The 18,038-nt window shown below is 37.5% G+C and overlaps 6 protein-coding genes across 6 annotated transcripts; 4 read left to right on the top strand and 2 right to left on the bottom strand.

Annotated features, from left to right (window-relative positions):
- Nucleotides 1-803: 803 nt before the first annotated feature.
- Nucleotides 804-3,888, bottom strand: BDF20DRAFT_858093 (sulfate transporter family-domain-containing protein). The gene is made up of 6 exons (XM_053080390.1): nucleotides 3,700-3,888; nucleotides 3,449-3,592; nucleotides 3,094-3,364; nucleotides 1,728-2,989; nucleotides 1,508-1,640; nucleotides 804-1,427 (listed from the first exon to the last, which is right to left on the bottom strand). Exons 1-6 carry the CDS (start codon nucleotides 3,743-3,745, stop codon nucleotides 1,202-1,204), a joined length of 2,082 nt encoding a protein of 693 aa, XP_052937922.1. The 5' UTR covers nucleotides 3,746-3,888; the 3' UTR covers nucleotides 804-1,201.
- A 2,830-nt stretch (nucleotides 3,889-6,718) lies between these two features.
- On the top strand, nucleotides 6,719-7,539 carry BDF20DRAFT_833653 (uncharacterized protein; the record flags this gene model as incomplete). Its single annotated transcript, XM_053078667.1, has 3 exons — nucleotides 6,719-6,818; nucleotides 6,935-7,201; nucleotides 7,397-7,539. The coding sequence occupies 3 exons, from the start codon at nucleotides 6,719-6,721 to the stop codon at nucleotides 7,537-7,539; spliced, it is 510 nt and encodes a 169-aa protein (XP_052937923.1).
- An 83-nt stretch (nucleotides 7,540-7,622) lies between these two features.
- On the top strand, nucleotides 7,623-7,989 carry BDF20DRAFT_858101 (uncharacterized protein). Its single transcript, XM_053080391.1, has one exon. It carries the CDS (start codon nucleotides 7,657-7,659, stop codon nucleotides 7,924-7,926), a length of 270 nt encoding a protein of 89 aa, XP_052937924.1. The 5' UTR covers nucleotides 7,623-7,656; the 3' UTR covers nucleotides 7,927-7,989.
- A 3,968-nt stretch (nucleotides 7,990-11,957) lies between these two features.
- On the top strand, nucleotides 11,958-13,197 carry BDF20DRAFT_816547 (WD40-repeat-containing domain protein; the record flags this gene model as incomplete). The annotated part of the gene is made up of 4 exons (XM_053077163.1): nucleotides 11,958-12,288; nucleotides 12,359-12,525; nucleotides 12,592-12,929; nucleotides 13,020-13,197. The coding sequence occupies 4 exons, from the start codon at nucleotides 11,958-11,960 to the stop codon at nucleotides 13,195-13,197; spliced, it is 1,014 nt and encodes a 337-aa protein (XP_052937925.1).
- Nucleotides 13,198-15,510: 2,313 nt separating this feature from the next.
- Nucleotides 15,511-16,771, top strand: BDF20DRAFT_858156 (P-loop containing nucleoside triphosphate hydrolase protein). The gene has a single exon (XM_053080392.1). It carries the CDS (start codon nucleotides 15,530-15,532, stop codon nucleotides 16,391-16,393), a length of 864 nt encoding a protein of 287 aa, XP_052937926.1. The 5' UTR covers nucleotides 15,511-15,529; the 3' UTR covers nucleotides 16,394-16,771.
- BDF20DRAFT_858157 (uncharacterized protein) lies at nucleotides 16,750-17,497 on the bottom strand. The gene is made up of 2 exons (XM_053080393.1): nucleotides 17,314-17,497; nucleotides 16,750-17,193 (listed from the first exon to the last, which is right to left on the bottom strand). The coding sequence occupies exons 1-2, from the start codon at nucleotides 17,441-17,443 to the stop codon at nucleotides 17,126-17,128; spliced, it is 198 nt and encodes a 65-aa protein (XP_052937927.1). The 5' UTR covers nucleotides 17,444-17,497; the 3' UTR covers nucleotides 16,750-17,125.
- Between the last annotated feature and the right edge of the window lie 541 nt (nucleotides 17,498-18,038).

Genomic DNA, 18,038 nt, shown 5'->3' on the forward strand with positions numbered 1-18,038 from the left:
TTATTATTAGAAAAATAATTAATTTATTAATGAGGGATGCCACATGGTGGAATAATCCACAATAGAAAGGTCTGATTGCCAAACGTACTTTCAGTTGGAAATCTTGCCAGAAAGCCGTTCAACGTAAAGTCCTCTTCCAAAAAGCAGAAAAAACAAATTACACTAAAAAATACAATGCATCTCCCTCTCTGGTAAAGAATGTTTAATTATTCACTAGACCAGATTTGATGTGCTTTAAGAGAATGCGTAATTGATTCAAAAAAGTAATCTGAACATTCTCCTTATATCTTACGCACAAGCAGACACCACAAGTTTAATGATGGCGTACTTTACTAGCAACGTGTATTTTGGTGCTGCTCAATGTACCCTATCTTTCCAATAAATCGATTTGTACTTTTTTTGCGTCAAACTTGTAAAAAGGGGGCCAATTTAGAGACACACACATATATAGAGTCATTTCTCCATGTAAAAGCACAATTGAACATATAAGAAAAATTCAGGGTTTTCTGCTTAAGGAGGAATTGACGTTGTAAATTACAATCTTGTTTGAGCGAAAGCAAAGGCTAGGCTTCCCTCCCCCCTTTATGGAAAACGAAGACTACAACATAAAATTGCTCGCAAAGAATACAAATGCATATACCAGCAACCTGGCTTTAACTAGTTCTGCAATCCTAGAATGATAATGACTGTTCGATACAAAGTATTTAATGCTGAAATACAGTGCAATTGATTATTTATTTAGAAAAAGTATGTATGAAATATATGTAAGTTGTATCCAAGGGTACGGCTCAACTGTACAAATCAAGCAGCTGATTTTTCTAGAAAACGCTTATTGCTAAATCTGAGTGTGCGTATCACAAAACATTTAATGTATTCAGAAAAGTTGTAAACAATCAGCTTTGTTTGGCAACAAAAAAGAAAAAAACCGATCGAATAGACAAAACTGACAAGGGGACTTTTTTCTTTATTCCAAAAGTCTTTTGCTTACAAAAATTGTTTTATGGGCTCAACTATCACCAAAATGCATATAAATGATACTTTATAAACTTTTTAAGATAGATAAATAGTATTTTTGTAATGAGAACTAGTAATAATGCCTTATGTAAAAATGAGAGATTATAAGAGAAGGCTTCTAATATACTAAGTGGATCGGTTCGAAAGAATTAATGGACCATTCAAGATTATCAAATGTATTTCAGGACTAATGCCCATGGCCAATACCTTGGCTATGCTGCTGAGACATCATATCCTTTTCAATGACTTCGATGGCATCATGCACTTTTCTGAAAAAGTTCTGTTCGCCGACGACATCATATAACCCAGACTTTCTGAATAAAGCGGTAGGCTGACTGCGAAGTCGAACGAAAAAGACTTTGACATGGCGAGCATAGTAAGCTTCTACAATTTCATACAAGATCTGAACAGCACTATGCATACAGAAAAAAATAAACGACTTATTCGATTACGTGATTTTTTGATGATGCGAAAAAGTTCAGTATTATATTACCTGGCATCTATTTCTGGCATATTGTCTACATCAAAAATCATGTAGGATAATTTGCCAAGTCGTGGGCTTTCTGAAGGATGGATGGACATATCACCAAATTGTTCAAGACGACGTAATCTATCTTTGAGTTGACCTAGCAATAAAATAAACATTAAGCGTCATATTAGTTACTGAGTAATGAGTAAGTCAACTTTCTCATAACGATTCCATTTTATTTTACCTGTATTAGCAAAGAATAAAGGCTCATCGATACGAACAATAAGAACATCTTCCAAATGCTCTACTACATCGGGGTCATCCTGAATCGGCTTAAATTTGTTGTGGGTACCTTTCACACGGCCCATAATCGAAATTCTAGGATAACTCGTTTCTTTAATGGTCAACAACAGGGATAAGGTCACTGCTAGCAAAGTACCAAACTCCAAGGAGATAATGATGGTAGCAAAAAAAGTAATGGAGAGCAAACTCAAATCACGCCAGGCACCGATCTTGAAGATAAAATGCAAGTCCTCTGGTAACTCACCCAACAACGACAGAACAGCAATGAAAATGATGGCTGATAACACGCACTTGGGTAAATAGTAGAAGTAAGGCAACAGGAAAAAGATCGCCAGAAGAGAAATGACACCAGCAATCAAACAAGCCATTTGAGTACGAGCACCGGCTTTATCATTGATTTTACTACGTGCTACTGACCCAAAAGCAGGAATACCTTGAAATAAACCACTGATCATGTTGGCAGCTCCAAGCGCGACTAGTTCACGATTGGCGCTTACTGAATAATTATGCTTACTGGAATAGGTCTTGGCGATCACAACCGATTCGACAAAACCAATGACGGAGATCATGGCAGCCGTTACCAGTAAGTCCTTCATATTCTTGCTTGCAGGGAAGGCGGGAATGGAAGGAAGAGGAATCCCTTTTCCTTCAATTGTACCTAAGATGGATAGCCCTTGGTTTTCCCAATCAAGCACATAGGTCAAAACAGACGATACAATGACCACGACGAGTACCTCAGGTATCAATTGCACCCATTTGTATTGCGAAAGCTTTTTTTTGGTTACACGAGCTAGTATCAGAAACAAGACGGAGACGGTGGATACATACGTTGTCAAGCCGTGCGCAAACTGAATGTTCCTTAGTAAAAAGAGGAATCGAGCAATGGAGCTGGAGGCTTCGGTAACTCCTTTTTCTTCACTCAATTTAACGAGACCAAGTAAAATTATACCCTGTTGCAATGCTACGACGAGACCTACACCAGAAATGAAACCACGTAAGAGAGCACGGCTCATCAGACTATCAAGAAAACCTAGACGGAAAATGCCGAGGAGGAATGTAAAGACACCAACAAAAATCGTCATGAGGCAGGCCCATGCGAGAGGATCTACTGCATCGTTCGAATCGCCACCGACGTGTTGAAGGGAGGCAATAGACGAGCCGATTAAAAGGGACAAAGTAGCTTCGGGACCTACAGACATTTGTCTAAAGTATGGATTCCGTACAGTATGGAAAGTGCAAAGTTGCATTCGCAAATGTAAGTTTAACTTTTTGAGTTTCTTCTATTCCTATCATTCTTCATCTTTTACCTGGACATGCCAAATATAGCATACGTGATGGCGGGAAAGGCAATAGCATAGAGACCATGGACGGCTTCTAATTTACAGAGGGCAGTAGCATAAGATAAACCTTGTGGAATCAATAAACATGACAGGGTGATACCGGCGATCAAGTCACCCCAGAAAAGATGGGTATCGTACAGTGGTAACCATTGTAAAATAGGTAAATAATACTTGGATCGAACTCTGAATTTTCCCCATTTGTCTTTTGGTGAATTATCATTAATACGAGCCGAGGGCACTAATAGCACAAAAACAGTAAAACAAGAATAAAGTTAGTATCGTATTGGCCATACAACTGATATACTAGAGTAACGTGCATTACGTGGTGAGGCTGTCATATACCGAGGAACTCTTTCATTTTCTATCCCGAGTAATAAAGACTGTCGCTCATTCACAATGACATCTGATGGTAACAAATCATTCTCATCATCACTACTATCATAGACGTTGACTGTTGAATGAGCACCTTTTAAAGAAATTGTTTGAATTTAGGCCAAATATTTCTTTGATCTCTCTTGCAAAGATTATCTTTTTCGGTTGTCACAAAATACATCTTTTCTTCCGATAACTTACTGACACTATTATTCGGACTTCTCTCCTTTACCGGCGATGCTTTCATCTAAAATTTATAATATGCGTTTAAATAGTATATTGAAAAGCAGTTAAGTATAACTAGTATGAATAAAGCAGAAAGATTCGATTCTAAATGTATACAAGAGAAAAGCGAATGGCAATAACCAAAACAACGATAATTTTATACATTTTATTTAAGCTTTTTTTTTCTTCTCGACCTGTCTATAATTGGAGGCAAGGAGTCTGGGTTACTGATTTTCATCTTTTTTAAAGCAGCTCACATGAATCGGGTTCAACCTCAGTTTTTTACCAATTTTCCAATTTTATAGGGAACAGTTCACAAATTTGAAAAAAAATAAAAAAATAGCCCGAGTTCTCTGAATAACTGGTGCATATTTGGCGTAACCTAGCTCTTTCTTTTATAAATCATGATGCAGAATTCGACAGAAAAAACTGTAAGAATGGATGGCTGTAAGAAATAATCGACACCTATCAGTCTGTCGTGCCAGTAATTTTCTAAAGGAAATGGAAAGATTAACTTGATGTACGCCGTAATGAAGACTGTGTTGTCGTTTCTTCCTTTTACAATGGGCGACTTAAAGGTCAAAATTTTGTTCCAAACATCTGGCCATTAAAGAGGAAGTTTTCATTGTTTGGACTTTTTTGCCCCTTTATCCTGCACATGCAGTGACAAAACTTCCAGATCATGTGCATAAAATAAAGTATTCTAGACTTTCACAAGTATGGCCAGTACTGGTCTGTTTACCATATGAGGGTATACGGTTAAATAATTCATTTTAATGGATAAAATTTCAAAGACCTGTGAGCACGTAATGCCTTTAACACATTGGGTCTGCTCTGGCCAGTTCCAGTGGCTGTATAGAACTAAAAACCCTTTTAAGAGACAAAAGGTAAAAAGGAAAGGAAAAGGAAGAGGAAGAAGGTAACAGTCAAATAATTAACAGCTATGATAACATCCAATCTATAAATTGTTGGCCGGAGAGATGATCTAAGAGTGGTGGGGGGTCAAGACGATGTTGTAAGTGATCTAATTCAATAAGAATCGAGCACATTACAGGCCATCGTCTACGCTAAGTAGCAATTATGTGGGTGCGGGCTTACTGCTGGGGACGAACAGACGGTCGTGCTTTTAAGACAAAGTTATGCATGGGATCGTGAGAGGGTGTAGGACGGATGTCGTGGGCAGGATTGTGGAAGGCCACCAGGTAGCCAACCAAGGCGCCATCGAATCATCCGGCTACACTCACTATAGGACATGGGTAGCCATAGGATTGGATCAATCTGACATTTATTGCGACATGTAGAGAGTAGTTTAGTTCCCGGTTGACGTTGTTCTAGATTCTTTTTGGAAATACTCAAGAACTTAGCTTGCAAAATTCACTGTTAGTTGTTGGTTCTGAACTGGTCGAAGTGCATTGTTTCCATAAAGGTGTCTTCAGGAGTTTGCGCCAATGGGCTTTGAAACGGGAATATTGTAGATGGGGCATGAAAGTGCTTAGCAGAGTGGATGAGGGGAGGTGGCGGGCTTGAAATATAAATTGAGCTTGTAAGGTAGCAACACGTTCCTGCATTGTGGGTGGATTAGTCAGGTGAAGCATCACATTAACAGCGGACCTGGTGGGCCCTCCATATATACGACGACTACAATTATTTTGGCAGGCTTCAAGTTTCTTGATAGTGCGTAGGTTAAGCTCACTTATAGCTAAGCCATATTCCATTTGAGAGTGAACCATTTGTGCATAGAACCATGTGGTTAACAAGCGAGGAAGACCGGTTGGGTAGACACCAATGGCAGCAAGTGAATTCATTGTTGATGTATCTTTATTGATATTGTCTTGTATTAGTTTTTGTGAATCTAAATAACCACCCGGTGTGATGGGGATACGCAGGTATGAAAAGCTAGGCATACGGGGGATTGTAGAGTTGTATAGCTTAAACTCTTCAGTGGTAGGGGCCGGATCGAGTATAACACATTTATTCGGGTTCCAACGGTACCCAAGGGAATGGCTATGTTCTTCATATTTGGTGAGTAAGGAAGGTATAGAATCACGGTGCGCTATGAGAACTACATCATCCGCATATAGCAAACAGTTAATTGATGAGAAGAGAGCTTCAGCTTGATCTATGTTTACTTCTAAAAGCGGTACGGGTCCAAGTGTGCCCAGCAAGTTGTTGATATACGTTGAGGACAGGAAGGGGGATAAGATTGAACCTTGTAGTACCCCAGTCTTTGGGTTAAACCGGTATAGTATTCGGTAACAGGACTTTCAGATGAACATCATCGAACAAGTTTTTAAGGAGACAGAGAAGGGGCTTTGGGAGGCGGGATGCTAAGATAGACCAGATGTATTCAAGGTCTACTGTGTTGTATGCTGACTTTATGTCCAGGAAAGCCAAAACAGGCTGGTAATGATGGATCTGACGAACAAGGTTACATATCTCAATGAGACAAAAAGCTTGGTCCAAAGACCCACGTGCTTCACGAAAACCACCTCAAGCGATGTCAAGTGGAGGGCTATGTTCTATGAGGTAAGGGATATGAGGGTATACAGCACTTCCACAGTCAATTGGTCACTTTACTGAAAGAATCGGTGTCACTTCTTAATTGGTCACTTTTCCGAATAACAACAATTGGCCACCTTTGTGAACCTCAATTAACCAGCAGTAAACAACAGTTTTCCATGAAGAGAATTCTTATAATTAGATGAGGTGCTTATTTCTACGCTTTTCGAATTGATTACAAGAGTACTGTATAAAAGCTACATGCTGAATAAAAGATGTAAAGAGCTCAAAAGATTTAAATAAAACAAAACTTAGGCTGTTCTCGAGAAGAATTTTTTTTTATAGGGAGCTTTTTCTTTTTTCACGATTTTGCCTGGCTTTTTCCTTTTCACGGTTTTGCCTGGCTTTTTTCTTTTCACGATTTTGCCTGGTTTTTAATACCAGCAATGCCCAAAGTCAAACTGTTGCAGAAATTCAGCAACTCAAGACTGAATTGATGGAGGTCAAGTACGAGCTGAATGAAATTAAGCAACTACTTCAAGCGCAACAACTTCAACAGCCCGCTGCAAGTAATGACTTGCCTTTACTAGGACGAGGTACAATCAAACTAAGATACATAAAAAACAAACTTACAGTTGGAATACATTCGATTTATTGACTATACGGTTTTGCCTGGCTTTTTTTTTCTTTTAGGATTAAAACATGTTTGTAGTTTCAAGAGAACAATCAATTTGTCTATTCTATGCGGTGCAGTATAATAAAGAAAATGCAGAAAAGTACACCAAGAAGATTGATGAAATGGAGGATGTCGACGTCTGCTATACTAAAAACCAGAAAAGACCAAGACTTCTTTGTACCAGAATAATTTATGCCAACTCATTTGATATTCATTTATACCCATCTGGAAGCCGACAAGAAAAAGCAGATGAAGAAGTAGGCCAAAGCAATGAAGAAGTTGGAAATCGCAAATTAGAAATTGGTACTTGTTACAGTTAATACTTTTTTCTTCCATTTGGCTGACTTCTTTCATTTTATAGAAACTACTCCACAATTGAAACAATTCCTGACGTAGCCTATCTTTCAGAAGATCCAGGGTCTGTTTTGTATGAATGTAAAGCTTTATCAATGAATACAATATTATCACACATTTGGGAATACTCTTCTTTGTTTAAAGAAGACAGCTTTTCAAAATTCACAAATTGGTGTAGAACACAAAAGTTGAATTTCACAACTACAAGTGTTAAAAGAAAACATGAAGATTCCAGCCCAACATCAAGATCAACTTTACGAAACTTATATGTTTTAGGACCAGTATAAAGGTAAGTAATGTTTAACGCACAAATTATTAATTCTATTTTTCTTATCAATTATCGCGTTGTAGATGCACTTATAGAAGACATAGTTAATTTACCAATAAAATACCAACAATATATAATGGATCTTAAAATACAAGGATATTTTATTATTGGCTATTGTAGAAAGTCAAAAACGACTGCGGATAATGAGACAGCGACCAAATGCCTTCAATCTATGGTTCTTGGATTGAAAGAGAGCTCCTTAGCGCAGAAAATTTATGTAACTGTTAGCTGTAATGCTGGTACGCCATTTAAAAAAAGAGATCTAAAAAAAAATGCGATTATTGATCAGCTATCGGGTGTCAGTGGCAATGCTAATACGTTTTTAGAGATATTTTATTACAATTAAATTTTACCCAATGAGCACACAGATAAATACTTATCAAAATTGCCCGGGGAGGTTCAAGGAAAGTGTGAGGGAATAAAAAAACCTTTAAAGGGACAAAGGAAAAAGGGAAGATGATCAGAGGCAAACTAGGGAATAACGGAACGATCAAGGTGTAATTATCGCGGGCGCATACATCCAATCCAAAAGTAGCTGTCCTAGGTTTTCCGGCAGTGTTGGAGGCTCTTTATTATGTTGGAGGTAGTCAACTTCAAATAGTATTAGCTGCAGAGTGGGCCATCGAAGTGTCCAAGCGTGGCACCGTATTTTGTGCTGCCTTCAAGGACTGGTGGGTAACAAATTCAGCAAAAAAGAGATGGGGTCAGATATGGTGTGGGGAAGCTGTAAGCGGTTGTGTATCTAAGGCAGTCAATGACGTGGGCTTTTGTAAGTGTACGGGTTGGATGGTAGAGGCAACTGGTTGAGTAGTTATTGGGTAGCCAGCCAAGGCGCCATCGTAGACATCGATCACGTTCAACAAAGGTCATTGGGAGCCAGAGAATGGGGTCGAGCGATATAACGGGGCGGCAGAGCAGTAGTAGTTTTAAATGCTGTGTCGCATTCCGCAGTTTATGGAGATTCTCTTGACGGTAGACACGAATAGCTTTGTTTAAGGAGCGAGGATCATGGATTGATGGGAGCCGGTTCCAGATAACATTAGTGGCTGAGAGCTTGTACCATATCGAGTGACTTTCACGGTTAGCAATTGTTGGTAGTAATCCAGTCAGTAGAGCAACATCAGGAAGAGTTTCTGACCTAAGCAAGAATTTTGCTTGGAAGAATATGTAGCTTTTCTTGTTTAGTTGGTAACTTAGCAGATGTAGCATAACGGTCACTGAGGAGCGAGAGGAACCACCAAAGATTCGACGCAGGCATTTTTTCTGGGCTGTTTCTAATTTATCGATCGTGGACTTATTATATTTGACAATGGCTAAACCATATTCTAATTGAGAGGCGAATTATATGTGCATAGAAGCGAGAGGCTAGTAGGCGACTAAAGCCGCAGGGTTTTACTCCTATAGCAGCTAATTGGTTCAGTGTTTGAAGAGCTTTCAGTGCATTTTGGGTGACAAGTTGTTGGTCATCGATTAGCCCACCAGGTTTGAACGGAATACCCAGGTATGGAAAAGTAGAAGCTTGTGGTATCGGATGGTTGTATAGTTTATAGGTTTGCTGATTTTCACTGTCGTCTAAGATCACACATTTTTGAGGGTTCTAGCGAAAGCCCATGTCATAGCTGTAGCGTTCACTTTGTTGAAGAAGGTTGTGCATATCGTCTTGAGAAGCTATTAGGACCACATCATCAGCATATAATAGGCAATTGAGGGATGAGACGAGTTGTGTCGGGCTGGGTTGTGCAGGAAGTATCGTAGTTCGTAGCATGCGTGGGAAATTATTAATGTATTGTGAGTACAGTAAGGGTGACAAAATGGATCCTTGTAACACACCAGTATGCGGTTGGAAACGATATGAAGTTGCGTTCTGTAATAATACTTTGATCTGTCCATCATCAAATAAATTTCGAAGAAGAGCTAGCAGGGGCGGAGGTGTAACCGCGGCCAACGCGTTCCAAACAATTCTACGATCAACCGTGTCATACACAGATTTGATATCCAAGAAAGCAAGTACTGGTGGCCTATGGTATTCGCGACGTAGCATATTGCAAATTTCTGCCAGGCACGATGCTTGGTCCAGCGACCCGCGGGCATTTCGAAATCCACCTTGGGCGATATCAACTGGTGGGCTATGGACCTGCAGGTAGTCTTATCAGACAGTATTCTAGAATTTTTCGAAAGATAGAGGTCAAGCTAATAGGCCGATAGTTATTAGGATCTTTTGTATCGCCTTTCTTGTAAATAGGTTTTATACCGTTACAGTTTATTAACAGGAACAACATTACTCGGTTGTCACTACTACTTTCTTAATTCCACTATAAGCTCAGTTGTACCTCGCATTCATATAAAAGACCATTCAATTTCTAAACCAAAATAAAACTATCCAAGAACTATTGTTCGGTCTCGCTGACACAATCAGTCTCTACTTTGAGCTTATTTATTGAACAATAACTTCTGATATCAAAGAATATCACAGCCAGGCAAAACCGTGAAAAAAGAAAAGAAAAAAGCCAGGCAAAACCGTGAAAAAAGAAAAGAAAAAAGCCAGGCAAAATCGTGAAAAAAGAAAAAGCTCCCTATAAAAAAAAATTCTTCTCGAGAACAGCCTAAGTTTTGTTTTATTTAAATCTTTTGAGCTCTTTACATCTTTTATTCAGCATGTAGCTTTTATACAGTACTCTTGTAATCAATTCGAAAAGCGTAGAAATAAGCACCTCATCTAATTATAAGAATTCTCTTCATGGAAAACTGTTGTTTACTGCTGGTTAATTGAGGTTCACAAAGGTGGCCAATTGTTGTTATTCGGAAAATTGACCAATTAAGCTTCAGAAAAGTGACACCGATTCTTTCAGTAAAATGACCAATTGACGGTGGAAGTGCTGTATTTGTAAGAATGAAAAATTCCAAGGTACTTCTTTGAAGTGTTGTACTTTACGGCCTAGACTTTAATTGTTTTGCAAATCATCTGTACAATGGAGAGCTATACAGAACGATGGAAGTCATCCAAAGGGCAAACACTTTAAAAGACTTAAACAATGTTTGAGCCTATTTCTGGTTTTATTACCTTAAGACGAAAAGTATGTTATTGTCGACGTACATCCCAGTCAAATCTTTTTCCATCCATTTATCATTCATAACAACCCTGTACAGAGTAGCTTGTGACTTTGGCGATAGCAGCGAACCGTCGATTGACTGTAGTTGAAACGTCTTATAGTGGGATATGCCGTTCAGGATGGTATCTTTACAATATTGACTCATGTATTGTGTAAGATAGTCTTACTCTTACCCTTCACTATAGTTTGAATCACATGTCAATAATGTACTAGGGATTTTATGCAATCTCCACACTCTCGAAATGCTCCTTAAATCTAGAATATGAATATTTGTATGTTATGTCAATAATATGAAAAACTCTTGAAGCTTATAAATATCATAAATGAAAACGAATTCCAATTTTGTATGTTACCGAGCTATGAGATTCAATCTATAGCTGATATTAGAAAGCTGATTTCGAGCAACGCCCTGTTTCCAAATACTGTGAGCATCTTGAGCATGCAAATCATATTACCCCTTGAAACAGCAGCTTTTTGCAAAGAGATGCAATACTTATTGCCTGTCTTTTTCTTTGTGCATTATTTATAAATACAGCTTTTTTTAAAGGAAAAAAAAGCAGGTCGTCATTTGCTGCTATCAGTATTCCATACTCATGTGTGCAAAAGAGACAGGACGTCTTTAACGTTAACCGAAGTACTTAACTTTTCACTATCATAAATAATTATATTTTCAACAACAAAAAGGGGAGAAAAAGGGGAAAAAAACTAGAAGAAAGGAGCAGGTGTTTGATAGTTTTATCTCCAATATATGACAGTTTGGCTCCTTTAGAAATAACTTCATGCATATCGTATTGAGAAACAGAATTTGCACTTTGTCACATAATCACTACTCGCTCTACTGGGAAGAATATAATATTACAAAGACGCAAGTTCAGTTTAAGGTTATGACACGATCAATAAGCATTTCAAAACGAAGAAAAAATGGCCTACTAATGATAAGAATTTGATTGGACACCTAATGCTAGTATATCATACAAGCCATGCCAAAGGCTCACACCAAAACATAAACTTAGGCAGACTTCAAAATTGCACCGCCTGCCGTAATAGGCTGAGGAATTGTAGTTCTGGTGGAAGCCAAAAAACCTACAAGATATTTTATTAGTCAAATGTAATTAATCCTTAGAAATATGCTTGATTCAATTGTTGTTGGCAACTAGCGCCACAGCCTGCCCTTCTGAAATTTATTGCTCGAGAGTTGTTTCAATTTGCGTTCAAAGTCCTATCGGAAGAAAGAAGTCTAGATCATTCCTTTCTTCTTGCTTGTAATATGTCAGCCTCAACAATTGACGTTCAAACTTGCCTGGACATTATTCCTCCATTTAACCTACTTAAGGGAATAGATCTTGACTATAATGATGATTATATATTTGAGGTTACTGCCAATTCGCAGTATGCAATCACTTCAGCCTCAGATCGAACTGTTCGACTTTACAATCTAAACACGTTGCAGTTATCTCACAAATTTCAAGCTCACGAGGAAAAGATCTCACAGATAAAGTTGAAAGGCGATCATCATCTGTTTACAGCAAGTGAAGATCGTACCTTAAAACGGTGGGATCTGCGTTTGGGAGGAAATGCACCAGTTCAGACTTTCAATTGTAAGGAAAGAAAAAAAAGCCAAAAATCAGTCCTTCTCTTAACAGTAGTTTAAACAACATTTGAAACTAGATAAATTACCTTTGACAGCTTTTGATATAAACCATAATGATACAATGGCAATTTTGGGTACTGAATTCTCTTATGATACCCAGTCTGCAGACCTTGCATTTTTTGATACCCGAAATACACTCTTACTTCATACATTTACAGAATCTCATGGTGATGATATTACTGAGGTACATCAATGGAAACAAACACTTAGTATGAAACCTTGCGCTTACGATTATAGTTATTGTTTTCAGATTCAATGTCATCCTTCTCTACCAAACCAATTTCTTTCCAGTTCAACTGATGGCCTTGTCAATAATTACGACGTATCAGAATTCGACGAAGAGGAAAACATGATTTCCGTTATCAACCCAGGCTCCTCTGTAAATAAGACCGGCTATTTTGGTCCAAATGCGGAATACCTCTATTGCTTAACCCATATTGAAACCTTTTCTCTTCATACAACCGAGGGTGATGTGATTTGTGATTTTGGAGATATTAGAAATATTCCTACGACACAAGTGGACTATGCAATTGATTGTAGCTATGATCCTATTAGTCATCGATTCTACCTGATCACCGGAAGTAATAGGTAAAAGAAGTACTTTAGCTATAACTCAGTAAGAAATAGATCATACTGCTTCTTAACCTATCAATTTAAAAAACATTTTATCATTCTTAGCGGCATGGTCGACTTCTTCCATGTCAATCTCGGTCAGTTACAGCATTGTCAACAATTAAATATGAATGGAGGGCATACAGATGTTGTACGCTCATTATTTTGGTATCATCCTACGCAAAGTCTGTTGACTGGTGGAGAAGATGGTAGATTATGTGCTTGGCAAGGGTGTGCACAGTGAGTTGATAGTAGCAATCGAAAGTAAATTTCGCTTGATTGTATAGAATAGATTCAATTTTGCATAGTAATAGCACAGATGCATTTCAAACAACAATAGGATAATGCCTTTTACCAAAGTTCGTAAAATATATGTGTATATAAGTCGTATCAATAAAAACTGCATTTATATAATTAACTATAATATCAATCATTTTACAAATGTGAACTTCCTCACTGCTTTACCCTGATTTATGAAACGGGAATATATCATTTGCAGAACCCTTCTGATCTTTAATGACAAAATGTGTTCGTTCTTGCATAAACTAACTCCATCACAAAAGACCGCTCTCGTGAGAAATGCACTTGATATGAATTCAACTTGATTATGTATAAGCTACTGTAGTCTAATTCATTACCAATTTTTGTTTGCTTAACTTTTTTTTTAACCAAATTTTATCTATTATACGTCTTTAGTAAACTCGCATATGATCTCAGGTTACTGCTTTGATATTGGCTCATGATTTTTACTAAACACGATCTGTGTATTATATATCGACAACTATGCTTTGGTTTTTCAGTTTTCATTTAACAGTATTGCTGCAGTTATTTCTTGTAAATACTATTCTTGTAAGCTATAATATTTGGTAGACAGCATTTTATTATGTAATACATAGTCTGTAGTTTACACTATAGCTTTATGACGCTTTAGAAGATTTGTAATAACCCAACTTAAGTTAGTAATTAAAACTATTATCCGTATTAGGAGGTATAAATATAGGTTTACGTCTAGGTAGAGCGATATATGTATGACGCCACCTGCAGTAAGATTGCGCGGATATAGCTCTTCATACTGTCAGTTTAATTCTGGATGATTAATTTATAAGTCTGAATTGTAGAGTGTCGATTGAAAAACAAAGATAAAAACTTACTAACTGGTAAACAGCAATAACTCTTCTCGGAAAGGATCATTATGTATGTGATGCCTGCTTCTATATTCAGCTTAAATTGAACGCAAGTCAAGAGTATCAAAACGCAATCCGGCATATTACTGTTGATGGAATAAGAACAGAAATATTGTGACCTCAAAACAATAAAAGCACTGTTTCCACACGTCAATTAATCACGTTTTCCCTTTTTGTTTTACGCGTTTACAATATGTACAAACACTGGATAGGTTTGAATTTAATCTCTTTTCCTCTTCTTTTTCAAACTTTTGCTGGAACTGTTATTCAAAAATGGCAGCCTTTACATGTAATGAGAACATGATTTTTTTATTTGCATTTTCGTCTAAACCAAACTTGGTTATACTTACGTTTATTAACACTTATATGTAGGGAACAATACAGCTGACTGGGATTTAGATGGTAGTAAACATAGTAATGAAAATAGTAACAGTGGCCAGTCAAGTAAGCTCAAGTGAATCCATAATATTGTTTGAATATAGCTCCTTCTAACTGTTCGTATCGAACAATTTTTCAACGGTATAGTGAGTTTACACCAACAACAAGCACCTCCAACAGTCAATTTCAGTTTCTCATTGATTGACTTAACGAGTAATTCTCTGCTTACTGACAACTCATCCAATTTAACACATCTTACAGCTGCAGCACCAAATACTTCTCAAGCAACTGTTAAACCGTATGGCGGAATGGTACAAAACCAATCACAACAATCACAGTTGCAGTTAACTTCATCTGGAAATAGTAAGCTTTCAAACATATACTTTAGAAGAATGAAAGAATAAATTCTCATTACGTCACTTGAATTGTTGATAGCATTATTTGACTCTGTTCAACCTATTACAGTCAAACTCTATGATGATATCGGATCCGCTGCTGAATTCCCTTCCTTGTATTCTGCAAAATCTTTTCAAGAGTTAGGCCTGTAAGAGTTTTGATTTACAATTTATCCTCAGTAATATTCCTGATAACCCTTTGACGTTGCTGTTAATACATAGGAAAGATTCACTGTTAAATGGAGTTTATGCTATGGGTTTCAATAAACCCTCAGACATTCAAGGAAAAGCGTTGCCTGTCTTACTCAGGGATCCGTAAGTATATACCTAACATTGCATTCATTTCTGTGTCATTGTATGAAGAAAAATTAAATACACATTTTTACTGGTAATATTACACTATCTATTACCATGGATATGTAGTCCTAAAAATTTTATAGGACAAGCTCCCAGTGGTACAGGCAAAACAGCTGCTTACGTTTTAACGATGCTTCAGCGAATTGATTTTACCAGCCGCATTCCTCAATCTCTATGCGTATGTCCTACTCGCGAACTAACGCGTCAAGTTGCTGACGTTATCCGTAAATTGGGCAAATACACTGACGTTTCTGTTTGTGAAATGGTCAAAAACTCTAAAGTCAAGTACCAGCGCATACTTGATCACGTCGTTGTCGGTACTCCCGGCTCGCTCCTTGATGCTATGCGTCGTGGCTACCTCGATACGAATGCCATCAGAACTTTTGTATTGGATGAAGCTGATAACATGCTAGAACAATCCGGTTTGGGCGATCAAACAATCCGAATCAAGAAGCTGATCAAGGCCTCACATGAATATCAAATCATGCTATTCTCGGCTACTTACCCTGAACACGTCAAAAGGTTTTCTGAAGAATTCGTGCCAAGATCAAACCAGATTTTCAAGAGAAGGGAAGAGTTAACGGTGGAAGAAATCCTTCAAATATGCATTGACTGCGACACTGTAGATCAGAAATATGATCTTCTTTGTGCATTGTATGACTTGTTAACAGTAAGCCAGAGTATTATATTTTGCCAAAAAAAGCAAACAGCTGATGAAATAGGTCACCGAATGAAAGAAGATGGCCATAATGTCAAAGTGCTCCATGGCAATCTGACTCCTGAAGAACGAGACAATATCATTGATGATTTCCGTAAAGGGAGATTCAAGGTCCTGATTTCTTCCAATGTCCTTTCTCGTGGAATTGATATAACGCAAATCTCACTCGTGATTAACTATGATTTACCTATTAATTATATGGGACAAGTTGAACCTGATGTTTACTTGCATCGTATTGGAAGAACCGGAAGATTTGGTCGCCGTGGTGTCTGTGTCAACTTTGTTCATGATAGAAACATGTATCTTGCTATAAAGGAGTTGGAAGAATGTTTTCAGACAAAAATGCTTCATATAAGTGGTAATACCGAACTTGAAGAATTTCAAAAGATTCTCAAGAAGATCTTGTGAGAAAATATAACGCTTCTCCTTCAAAACGCATATTGCATACGTCGGAAATTCTTGTCAAAATACACAAATACTATATCTCTTTGAGATAGATAAATTTATTTCGTTGCAAATGTTCAACAAAAGAATTAAGAAAGACCATCATCAATAAACATCTTCCTTTATGTTCTTTACATTATAAAAAATGCTATATTCCTCGAAAAAAGAAATTAAAGGAAGCAAAAAGGCTTCGACACATGTAAATAAATTCTGCTTGACCATATAAGTTAAATGAAAAACATTCAAGACAAAAAGACAAAAGAATTCGATCAACACTTGTAATTTTTTTGAATGTTTGTGTTTACGGAGACTCTCTCCACAGGAGCTTTAACATTGGCAATATCTTTCACCGTTTCAAGAATAGCAGTGCCAGTTTTAGTATTAGCATTACCAGCTTACAACTTTTTTGGATAAAAATAATAGTTTCAAATGCGCTGTTGTCAGAAACAGAAAAAATATACATATATGTACATATACTCTAACTGAACGGATTACAGGTTGATAATAAATTGTAGGCATGAAGATACTTTTCTAATGTGGATCAAAAGACCAAGAAGACCATAAAAAGAAAGATCTAACGTTATTTGATAATGTATGATAGAAATGCAGATGGGTGATATAATAATTACTTGGCTATCGACTTGTAACAGCTTTAATCATCATCTACAAAAGCATAAATCAACAAATAATGCTTTGTCATTTGTTCCAACATCTAAAACAACCGGCAGAACGGCGGATGGGCAAATACCACCCGCTGTTACATCCTATGCGGTTGATTTGACAATTGATATGATTAGAATTTTTTGTCCTACGCAACAAAGTTTTACAGAAAAAATGATTGACACATTTACAAGACTTAATCTACCAATGGGGAATTTGCCTACCGTTGGTACTTGAATCACTCGAGCCTAGTACTCTAGAACCATCTACGACAATATTGACATGCACTTGATATTGAAGCCAATTGTAAACCAATAGCAGACATTTGGCCACGATTTGAGAGCTAAAATACATACCAAGGGAACGGACGATAGACCGAACGAAACACTTTGACTTGCTAGAAAAAAGGAAAGAGTGTTTTTTTTTTTCTACATACCTACATCCACACATATACGCATACGTGGGCTCACTTTCTTTTTCCTCTGTTGGAGCATAAGCAATGCCAGATAACTCTTTTCAATGCTCCATCAACAATTTATAGCACAAAGTCTCTCTTCAATATTGTGAAGCGGCTAAAGATATTCATTTCGAAAAGGGTGTTTCACAACAATCTACGCTTGACTGTCAACTATTGCACCAATTCCGAGGCCTCTAATGGAAAGACATTTCCTTTCGGTGATACTGAAGACAGTACCCTTTTAGTAAAATGAGGCTACGTGTACAATATTGATGCGACGTCGATGCAAAGCATGAAACGTTGTATGATTGGTATTGTTATTGACCCGTTGCAGTAGCAGTACCAGCAGTAGGCGTGATGATAGCGGTGAGAATTCGATACTGTTACCACTGTTTGCTATAGCCGCACTTAAAGATGGGTTGTTTACGCAACATCATGGATACCATTTTTTTTTTATCACATTGGTGTTAAGAAAAAGCTAACAGCGAGGGC

This window comes from Mycotypha africana, assembly GCF_025528875.1.
Source record: "Mycotypha africana strain NRRL 2978 chromosome Unknown BDF20scaffold_3, whole genome shotgun sequence".
Lineage (NCBI taxonomy): Eukaryota > Fungi > Mucoromycota > Mucoromycetes > Mucorales > Mycotyphaceae > Mycotypha > Mycotypha africana.